The sequence below is a fragment of the Amblyomma mixtum genome, chromosome 4, assembly GCF_055824585.1.
Source record: "Amblyomma mixtum isolate Tamu chromosome 4, ASM5582458v1, whole genome shotgun sequence".
NCBI classification, from domain to species: domain Eukaryota; kingdom Metazoa; phylum Arthropoda; class Arachnida; order Ixodida; family Ixodidae; genus Amblyomma; species Amblyomma mixtum.
In genome coordinates, this window is record NC_143015.1 from 70,885,796 (window position 1) to 70,896,883 (window position 11,088).

The window sequence follows — 11,088 nt, forward strand, 5'->3', positions numbered from 1 at the left end:
CAACTTCTTTGCTAAAGCCTAAAGATAAAGGGTTCTGAGGAAGCCTCAGACCGCTACTCAATGTTTCGACAAGAGGATGCGCTATTTTCAACGCTAAGACTTGTTGAAACGTTGCCAAGGAGACTGAAGATCCTCCGCGAGCATTGTTTACTTTGTTTTCTGTCGTCAAAAATCCCATCTTCCTGCTTTCTCTCCGCTGTCAGAAAAGGTCTTGTCGTTAGTATTCTTACTCTAATTGTGCTAATGTAAGAGGCACGTTTCCAGTCAGGAGAAGGAAGGTGTAGGCTATGAAAACGATTTGACTGAAATTGAGGACAACTCAGGGAGCCAAAAAATGAACATGACAGGCGTAATGTTATGAGATATGAGGAGAGCAAAGTTGGTCAAGGAATAAACGCGAATTAATCGCTTTCTAGTTTAAATCAAGGAGAAATAAGCATTATCGAGGATTGTAATGCTATATCAAGATAACTGCTGGCCGTTAAAGGTAACGGAGTGGTCTCCAAGAGAAGGCAATAGTAGCAGGGGGCGACCGAGCGTTAGGTGGATGGATGGGATAGAGAACTTTTGGGGACAGGACCGGATTTGTTGGGGAAATAGGGAAGGAGCCTTTACCCTGGAATGGGTGTACTTAAGATGATGACGATAATGATCATGACGCTGAATAAGCGTGTAACTTATTCGTCCTTCCATTACGTACTTAGGTTGTTGAAACATAAAGGTTAGCGAAATAGCTCAAAATGAGCCTACTGACTGCTGCGAAAGATAGTATGAAAAGCCATAATGCAACGTTAACAGACCGAAAGCAATGCTGACAAGATAATTCATGCGAATGATTTATACTTATGCTGAAGCTAACATGCGGAAACAAACTCTAGCAGGATGTGTCTTCAAGAATAATGTCATCGATTGTCATCGACCGAGAATAATGTCATCGACCGAGAGTCAGGAGATTTAATCGAGAGCAGCAAAGGCTGAGTTTAACTCGACGTCAGTTCCTAAAATCTCCCAAAGCTCGGGTTGATGGGGAAAAATAGGAAAGGTGTTTGTCCTGCAGTTAAGAAGACGTTTTAACCTCTTTAAAATGCTAATCGTGAGCTTACCCTCCACCGTAAGCTAGGTGGGGTCTTTAAGGTAAGGAAGTTAAGTGAAGTGAAGTTATCTTCCATTTTGGGCGTTCTCAGAACAAGTGAGTGAATGCGTAAAAGCTTTATTCAATTTATTCAATAAAAGAGTAGAGTGGTGGTCCATGGAGGTTGTGCAGACCATTCAGGTCTCCGACCACATAGGCCCTTTCGACGGCCTTGATTTGAGTGTCTCGGTAGTCGCTGGCCTTTACTGCAGTCCATGCTTCAGGTGAGGGAACAGTCATGAGACCTGGGGCTGGAGGATATGCGCTTTACAGTCCAATATTACGTGGTCCAAAGTATTTTTTTCGCAGCAGAAGGGGAGTTCGGGCTAGGTATTTGAGTAAATATGTGCAAGTACACATTTGGGTTGGGAATGGCCTTGGGTTGGGAAAGGCCTGAAGCCTTCTCCACGCCTCCTGCTCCTCCTTCAAGAGGGAACAGTGCAGCGGTGGGAATTGCGTGAGACTTCATTTAATGCGGATATAAGGTAGGGAAAAAAAGGTTTGTTTGGCTAGCAGCGCTTTCAAAAAGAAACGAAACCTAGCAAGACGCGCCAAAAGCAATGTTTTGAGACAACATTAGCAATTTCGCCGGGACATTTGATGTTGCCGCGGCTGGTGATGTGCACGAAGAGATCGCTGGGAAAGTTCCTTGCAATCGACGTAATCCAAGTCAGCTATTCCACAGATAGAGCAGTCTACATTTGTTCCTTGTACATGCATCTGGGCCTGTGTAACCCGAACCAAACTGACTTGTCTTTAAACGTAAAGAAGAGAAGCCTATAGCTGTTGCACCGTAATAGCTTCTCTCACTGCCCGCAGCTGATTGTCCCCGACATCATCATGGAGGTGCTGTCGGCATCACACCCGGCGATTCTGTTGCACCGCGGCGCCGTGCACTTTTCCATCTGCACGTTCATGTTTATCATCAGCATCGCTGCATGCAGCCCGGTAAGCGGGTTCACTGCTTCATACTTTCACTGATAAATAATTTTAGGCTGCGCATTTTAGACAGCCGGACCACAGGCAATAGCAATTCATTAGAGTGTAGGACACGCATTCCTGCGCAGCGGTGTCCCTTTTGTTCATGCAAACATAGAGTATGTGTATTTGATCAGTAACGCACATTGTGGTATGCTCATAGTTACGGTTCATGACAAAGCCTTGACTGGGCAATGGGTACAAACACACTTCCTAATTTACCGTTGTGAGTTCTTATCTTAAAGGGTCCCTGAAAAGGGTCTTTGAGGGTGGCTATAATAAGATTTCTTTATGTGGAGTGTAGTTCACCGAGCGTTCATGCCGCTTACGAGACCTCAAAAGCGAGCCGATCTTTACAATATATTTTTAAAAATTCGCGTTTCTACGCCTCGGGCAATCGTCATATAGCGCTCGTTACGTCAGGAGCGGCGAGCTTTCATTAGTTCGCCGTTCCAGCTGTCTCTGACGTCACGTAACTACGTTATACCCGCGGCCGGAAGCTCTGCCCCCCGGAAAACTACCGCGCGCGTCGGAAGCCGACGGAGAAGCCGAGTAGGTGGGGCCGGTGGAGGAACGGCCACATTTCAGTATACAAAAGTCGAGAGGGAAGAGAGAAAGGCAAGACAACGCAGAAATTCAAATTTTCACTTCACACAACTCAGCTTCGACAACACGCATTTAACAAATTCTTGCTGGAAGATATTTATGAGGCGGTCACATTAACATTCTAGAGCCCCTTTAAGGGAAAAGTAATACAATGGGTTATAAATTATTCAATATAGAATTTTCTTCTGAAAGGCATGAAAGATACTTCGGTGCGATTTTTGCGACGAAATTGTGCGATAAGGCGTACATTTTTTGCGTGATAGAATGCAACAAAAAGACGAAGAATTAGGTAAAGTTTAGTAAACTGAACTTTTAAGTCGGCATCGTGGCTTGAAATTACGAACGAAAAAAAAAAACGCGTTGTAAAGTATGCCAGATTGGCCTTGCCACTTTGCATATTGCTGAAATTGCGGCCGTCTTTGAGCCTAGTATCGTTACTGGAAGCACGTCAGCATTCACTTCCTCATAAAAGGCGCAAACGTTTTCTGTATTTGGTTCAAATGACGTCAGTTCACAAATTTCAGTGTGTTAAAACCAAACTGAAGCGCTTACCAAAGCGTTTTTTTTTTCACGTTTGAAGTCGGGAACCATGGTGTGCCTTGTGATATTTTAAAATTAGGCTTTACTTCAGTTTGGATGGCTTGCAATTTTTCATTTGAATACTGTATCTTAAAAGTGAACAAGGAATTTAATTAGCGAACTCCAGTTATTTCATTGCTTTTAATTTAGCTGTGTCCAGCAAGTAATCCCCGGCTTCAAACTGCGAAGACTGCACTGAAGTATCTTTACTCTATTTTAAAAGAAAAATCCATTTTGAGTAATTTTAAACAGTATACTGCCAGCTCCCAATAGTAGCGTTACTAGACCTCCCTTCAGCATCTAGTTTATTTTCACTCATCGCACGCGAAGTACTTGCACCAAGCCCGTCTTGCATCTCAAGATTCATTTCACGGAGGCCGCGTATCGACAGAGGCGGAACACAAAGTGCCTGTGTACCCTACGGTGTCATTGCATTTTAAAGAAGCCCAGGTGGTCGAAATTGCTCCGAACTCCTCCACTGCGACGCCCTTCATAGCCTAAGTCGCTTTGAGAGCTTAAACCATATCTAACATACTGAACCATTTCATGGGACGTCAAACAGCCTTCTGACCTGCTTTCGTTTCCACTCTGTCCACCAGGGAGGTGCCAGCGTCGTCTCTGTGCTGGCCTACACACAGGACAACAGGTTTCGCTTGCTGATGGTTGCACTGGAGACAGTCCTCATCCTTCAATTCTACGGTGAGTCAGCAGTTTTCGTTACTCCAGTTTATTACTCGTCCTAATGCGAGTGCCCTGAATATCCCTGGTACTCGCTCTATGCTCAGTTGCTCATCATTCAACTGAGCTCATTTCACTGTGATCTCGAGACGTCTAACTCAAGCATCTCAGCTAGCTCATCGTTACCATCAGCACCTGCAATGTTAGATCCACTCGAGGACAAAATGTTTTAATTGATAATTAATTAGACCTGTTTTGCACGTCAGCCGTTTCCACCACTCTGCAAGCAAATTTTTTACTGCCACCTTCCTAACTGGCTATGCCTCTCCTGGACTCGTTTCCTTTCTTTTGATGCCTACACTGTGCTGCACCAACAGACCACTCGGTGTGTGCCCTCAACATACAAGTCCAGCACAAGTGAAATGCCTTTTTCTAATTTCGCTAACGAATCGTCCGCCCAGTATGTTTCTAGCACGGTGACGCACCATATATAAAACAGTTGAAACACGGTCTGTACACTGTCTGTTGGAATTTTGTGGAAGACCTTCAATGTTTTCACGGTCGTTTACTAATAAACAGGGCTTCTCGTGTCTAAGCAAAACGGTACATCTTAATGCACGCCATAGTGAGGTGCTTTGAGTTTATTTCATCGACTTGCGGGGTAGACCGACGTATTTATTTTTACACCTCGCCTCCATAGAGAAGACGCTACCACGGCTGGGTTTGTGTCTGAACCATCGACATAGTGCTCGGTAACAGATTGTGATGGTCACAGCGGCCAGTTTTTAAGGCTTGTTTAGGATTGTAAACATTGGGAACAAATTTTGGACTCTTCTTCCGGGGATGAGTAAAATGACAACCACATATTCATTTTTCAGGCTTCCGAAGACTGTCTCTCAGCTCGCGCATGATGACCAATGACGTACCGAGCACATTCGTCAAGGTCTGCTGGACGTCGATCATCCCGGTCGTCATCGCTGTGAGTGTTCGTAAACGGCTACGCTAGGCGCCTGCTGTATGGCGTGAGAAGCGTATTGCCTTGGCGTAACGTATGGTGCAAGTGACGTTTTGGAGCACTTCATGTCGTCACCACATTTTTTTTTAAGTTTCCCTTATGACGATTGTCATCCCTCCCAGCGAAAAAGATTTTATTGTTAGTCCAGGTACGTAGAAAGCCACCACTCTGGACATGCGCACAAACGTCGCTCCGGCTCCAAGCTGCTCTGTGTTTTTATCTCTGCTCGGCCGCGCTTAGCGAAGCCAGTCACCTAACCACCGGAAAAGAAGCCATCTTGGCGATTTATGGCAACTCAAGAAAGAAGGCAGGTTACAGTCAGGCTGGTCACATACCGACAGGAGAATCTCGCACAAGTTTAGCTACCTGCCTCACCCCCCCCCCCCCCCCGTCTCCACGACGCCTGGTTCCGAAGTCCGCTCCAACCGCAGACCAGGCTGTCGGTAATTCCGACTCACAGGGGTGCTTCCAACCTACTAGCTACTAGCCATCGAGTGCTTTCCGCGGCTTTTCACACAAGAGAAATGTGTATGATGTGACCCTACCACTAGAAGCTTAAATAGCCAGCCTATCGGGCCTAACACCTTGGCCTAACACCTCCGGGGGTCCCACCCGTGCTTCCACCCGCGTGGGAGTCGCTGCCACTACGATGAGATTCGCACCCCAGAGATTGGGTCCCCGCCATACCCGTCTCCACCGCCAGCTTTGCGCCCGAACAGAGTCTAGTAGCCGAAACAATAGCAACCCGAAACTGGTGTCGGGGGTTGGTTCATTGCCGGTGCTATGCTCCGCGATCTTTCTCAAACCAAGGGCCGCCGGGCGCTGCCATGTTCTCCGAGATAAAAGAGGTTTCTCCTACGACAAAAACCCGAGACGCAGGGCTTTCTCCTTAGGCGCATTACCTCGCCTCCAACTGCTTTGCAGTCCGAAAACATTCGATATTTCCCAAACTCTTCTTTGTTTGTCCTTTTCCTCAGGTGGTCATGTGGGGCAAAGCTGCGTTTACCACGTGGGAAAGCTACCCTATCGGGCTCACACTCGTCATCGCGTGGTTTGAGATGGTCGAGTTCAGCTTCATACCAGTCTTCGCTATCGTCTTCCTCGTCTACACTAAAATGGTAAGCATTCTATTTAGGCTGGTGCCTAGAAGGCCACCAAAGATCTTTTCACATGTAATTCATTTTTTAAAACCACATCTTACTCCTGTGTCTACTCCCTAGTCTCCATGTGCGCTCTTAATTTCCGTCAGTCGACACACACCAGTGAGCTTCACAAGTACCCTAGTTAACGCTTTCGAAGGCAAAGGAATTCATGGAGTAATCAAACAACTTGTTTACGAAATAAGAGGTCTTTTAATCTAAATCGTTGTTATGTGCCTGTCACTACAATTTGTTCATAAAAACTTTCAATCCTTGAGCGCAATCCTACTACACCGAGGCACTCTGTATGCCTCTTCGTAGATGACTCTGCCAAAAGCATTCAAGAAAAGCGTGATTTCCCAATGACTTTGCTATTCCTCCTCAATTTCTAACCTACAGAAATTAAAGAACAGCCTTGATCCGCTGCCAACATGGATTCCGCTTAGCTGGGAACAGGCCATGGTCTACAGGCAACTCGTCTTGGTGGAAGACTTCGACCACATGACGACAAAGGCCGTATTGGAGAAGACCTCTCTTCCAACCTCTCCAGCGCAAGCGGTTCAGCACACAGACCGAAGACATTCGCATAAGGAACGCCTGTCTCCGACTTCGAAATCCACCTCGGAACACTTTGCGACGCACCAGTACGTGGCTTCTGATCCCGCAAAGTATATTGGCTCGCCGGCCGACTGGCGTGAATGCAGTTCCGAAGAGACCCGCCACAGGAAAAAATCCAAAAAGAAGCGGGCGTCGCAAAAGGTCGTTCCAGAGTCTGGCACCATCCACGTGTCCCAAAGAATCAGCTCCTTGAGGCGACTGGCGAGCAGAACTCGAGACGCTATAGTCAAACCAAAAAAGCCGGCCGGCATTGCGGTATCATCGGCGAGCCTTGTACCCTCCGCGCCTATCCTTCCTGCACCTGCTGTCGGCATTCCTGAAGTCCAGTACGGAGCTAAGCCTAGGCCTACAAGCAACGCACAGAACGACTGCGGCGAGACCATCGACAACCAGGACTTTGTCATCGACTCAGCGGCTGAACACTTCCTGCTGTCACCACTTGCCTCCGTTGGTAGCATGGCTCCGAAGCAGCCCGCCCAGCCAGATATCGCCTCTTTGAAGTCAGTCTCATCACATCGCGACACTGAGCGGAAAGATCCGACACAACCGCGAGTGGTGGAGGTGCTCGAACCAGGTTTCCGGGAAGGAAGATCAGAGCCGGGTCTATTGGCCGGGCCGCACGAGGACGCAAAGCTGGCGGTACCACACAAGGGCGCCGGACACATTGCAGCCCCTGCAATATTAGCGGTGTACGACGACCAACCTGCTGAAAAAGAAAAAGCAATGAATCCGGCCTTGCACGACTCACAGGCAAAGAAGAGCTCTGGTCCCAGACAAAAAGTTCCTGACAAGCAAGCTGCGCAGGGTAGACCCCAACAGAACGCACCTTTCAGGCAGCCCCTGCATGGAGCTCCGGGGACGACGCCAAGCGAAAGACGGCCGAGTGCATCCAAGAAGTCCTCCTCTCGAAAGCACTCGTCCTCCTTGAGGTCGTCATCGTCCTCCCAGAAAGCCCCGAGCCTGGCCACTGCAGACACCAAGCCCTTGCCGCCGCCAGTTCCATCGAGCACCTCATTACCGTCTGCGGCGGCGGCGAATTCAGGAGGGACGACTGCACCGCCATCCTCCGTTAAATCCACTTCCGACCAGGTCGGCAGGCAGTCCAAGCTCAAGCAACCGGCCTACAAGTTCGCGTACGCCAGCGAAGCATCATCTTCCGACAAACCTTCCCGTGGGCAAGCCGAAGAGTACCGGAAGATTGTGACCAAAACAACACCCGAAGAGCGCAGGCCGTCTGCAGGCGCTGCCCCTGCTGCTGGCATCGTTCCTGCTGGCAAACTTTGCGATCAGAGTACGTCCCTCGAGCGTCCTGCCGATCCTTACGCTGCAGAGTCGGCCTCGAAGGCAGCGTCTCGCGCAAATGCCGCAGCTAGAGCACCTTCGTCTGAGGCAGTGACGTTGCCTGACAAGTGTGAAGCGGTCGCGAAGGGGCATCCTGAACAGCTCCAGGCACCAGAGCCCGAGAAGGCGGCCGAGCAGCGAGGGGTAAATGCCGCCCGATTTTCGACGGTAATTCGAATGTACTCTTCCCTGTGGCTGCAGCTCGCAGCGTGCAGTCATATTTTCCCACAGTTTAAGGAAACTGAACGTCGCGAAAGTTTCATAGTAGTGTCACCTCTGGGGCTATTATATCCTTATTAAGGAAATGAAAGTTTGTAGTGTTATTTCCTCACACGTACAGGGTTGGTGAAACGTTCACGGGTTACAGCGTCTGCTATTCAGCGGCATATTTTGCCATTGTAGTAATAAAAGCATCAAGTTTCTTAAGAGGTGAGAATGATAGTTCTCCTATCATCTATACAGATTTTGGACCTCGGGGGGTGTCACAACTGCCCGACTATAGCGCTCAAAAGCAGACCCTGTGGCCTGGCATCTTTTGACCGAACCAGTACGTTAATTTTCGTCAGGGTTTCCACCAGCGATGTGGGATTTTCGCCACCTGTGCACGAGCTTTTGCATGCCGATATAAGAAAAGGATGGAGGAAGTTTCCCTTGCCCGCCTGCTGATGGCCTGCTTTGAGTGGAACTTGCCGCGTCCTTCATGAGCGATTTCCGGCTTTCGTGTGAGTGACCGTTGAGAATGAGTCCGCTCCACACGTGCATGGATTCCGACTGACGTGTGGGATGACCGAAATTTGTCGCGCGCCCCAGTGTAGACTGTGGTAGTGATTTAGATATCCATATGATCATGTGCCTTTTAGTAAGGACCAGCTACAAATATCTGATTGTGGCACTGCCTAAGAGTGAACTTCAAAACTAGGCTAATAGAATCTAGTTGACCTGCTCATCAGCTCGGGTGACCCATCATTAGCTGTCCTCCACTGCCGCCGCTATTAGTACGCCGCAAAAGTAACCTCTATACCTCAGTAAGATACTCCGAATTTCTTTGCAAGCTTCGCTGAAACCCTAAGCATATATGTCTCTAAGCAGCTGAAGTCTAACCGGCTGGCGTTCCTTCTACTGCAAGTCAATAGTGAAATGCGGCCATCACACCAAGCATAATCATCCGTGCACAAACGGCATGCTGTAAAGAGCGCATGGCTGCTCATCGAAAATTCGTCGGTTATTGCGAACATGTGGCTTCTGTACTTAAATAAGATGCAATGAGTACACTACAGCACAGGCTGAGCAAACGTTTGCATGGATGCTTCCAACGATAGACACCTTCAAGTATTTCTTCCTGCAAGTTTCCTATAGTCATGCCAAACGCTGATCCTCAGTGTTGAGAGAGATTTAACTGCTTTAAGCGGCATTTTCTTTTCCTGCAACCTCCATGAATGCTTCGCAGGGGCTATCAGTAAGTGCGGTGGAAACAGGAGGCACCTACAATTGGTTTTCTTCGATACAGTGAAGTTCACACCATGGGATCTCTTAGGCACGCATGCTTTTAACACATTACATCTACAGAGAAACACTTCACACAAGCGATGCCTATAAGCAGATTAATTTGGCCGAAAAGCATTGTATATATTGCTGGTAATAGGTGACTCTCGGGTTTCAAAGCAACGCAGTCAACATTTTAGGTGCAACAATCTGATCAGGTAACTCCGATGCCTTTTATTAGAAACTTCGTAGCTAGGTCACATCGGAAACCAGTAACGCGTAGTAGGCGCAGGCACGACTAGAGTTACATCTTCTGAAGCGTCCTTTCGGCAACTCTTCGCAGCCACATCAAGACGCTAAAAGCCCGTCCCAGCCTCACACTGGCCAGACCGACTTGTCCACGGCCCGCAAGTCATCATCGGGAAGGACAACCAATTTCCTGCGCAACTTGGTCGCGCACAGGCCACGCTGGAATAGGAGACGCCACACGAAAAGGCACGCGGATGCATCTACTGACGCCGACGCTGAAACCAGCGCAGCCGCTGCAACAGCTGGAAGTGCCAGAACACTGAAGGCGATTCTGTCCTCCCCGTCGCTCGCTTCGCTGGGAACACATTCCACGGTGCAAAGTTACACGTCCCACGCGCCTATGTCTGTTCCCGTTCAGCAGCAGGATGCGGCTGCTGCCGAGGCTGAGCGGGCAGTTCCATGCGCGCCGGTTCCGCCGACGTCCCACCAGGTGGCCACATGGGTGATGCCGCGTTCAGTGACGTCACTCGCGCCTGAACCGGAAACGAATGTCGCTGCTGCCACAGGAAAAGGCGGCGCGGCACCGGAAGCTGCCGCTTCCCTGGCCACCCACAGCGCCAGGGTACAGAGGGACACCACCAGCAAGACCGGCGGCCATCGCAAGCGGCGTAAGCGATCGAAGAAGCATCCAGAGACAAGCAGTTCAGAGAGCGCAGAAAATCGCGAGCGTGGATTGGCCGGTCAGTGAAATGTACCAGGACACCAACGCAGGCGTATACCAGACCTGCGTTTATTTTGATGACGCCGAACTTGTCGAACACTCTATGATGTGTGGAATGCCGTGCTTCCATGTAGAGCCACTTAATCATGCGGCACTCCTTTTCTGTACGGGAATTTTGGGATGCCCACAGCTGTGAGGCAGCCATTCTACGATACAGCTGGGCTGATGAGTAACCTGCCCTTCTCGCGCTCTGGTTCAGAAAAGTTATCAATGGGTTTTAGTCTTAGAACAGTAATACCTTCGCGTCATTGAGGACTACTGCTTGAGGTGCGAGAACCGCCCTTCTGACGCAAACTTTGTCGTCTATTCAGTGGTATAGCTAAAATGGCTTCCTAATCGATGCACACCGATGTTTTTGGACGTACGGTAAGCCCATAATCAGCTTTTTAATCGTTTATTGAGCTTTCTTTGGCGTAGTTGATAACGCACATCTATATATTCTGTTCAAAACGCTTCTTCTGATCATGACCGTCAATTTTAATGCAAACAT

General features: G+C 48.8%; 1 protein-coding gene across 1 annotated transcript in view; it reads left to right on the plus strand.

Annotated features, from left to right (window-relative positions):
* The window catches only part of LOC149346889 (uncharacterized), a 31,262-nt gene extending 20,697 nt beyond the window's left edge, over positions 1 to 10,565 (plus strand). The window contains exons 10-15 of the mRNA XM_089585464.1: positions 1,952 to 2,080; positions 3,895 to 3,994; positions 4,852 to 4,952; positions 5,966 to 6,106; positions 6,527 to 8,254; positions 9,912 to 10,565. Of these exons, the coding sequence (XP_089441590.1) occupies positions 1,952 to 2,080; positions 3,895 to 3,994; positions 4,852 to 4,952; positions 5,966 to 6,106; positions 6,527 to 8,254; positions 9,912 to 10,565 (2,853 nt within the window). The remainder of the gene's footprint in view (positions 1 to 1,951; positions 2,081 to 3,894; positions 3,995 to 4,851; positions 4,953 to 5,965; positions 6,107 to 6,526; positions 8,255 to 9,911) is intronic.
* Positions 10,566 to 11,088: the final 523 nt, after the last annotated feature.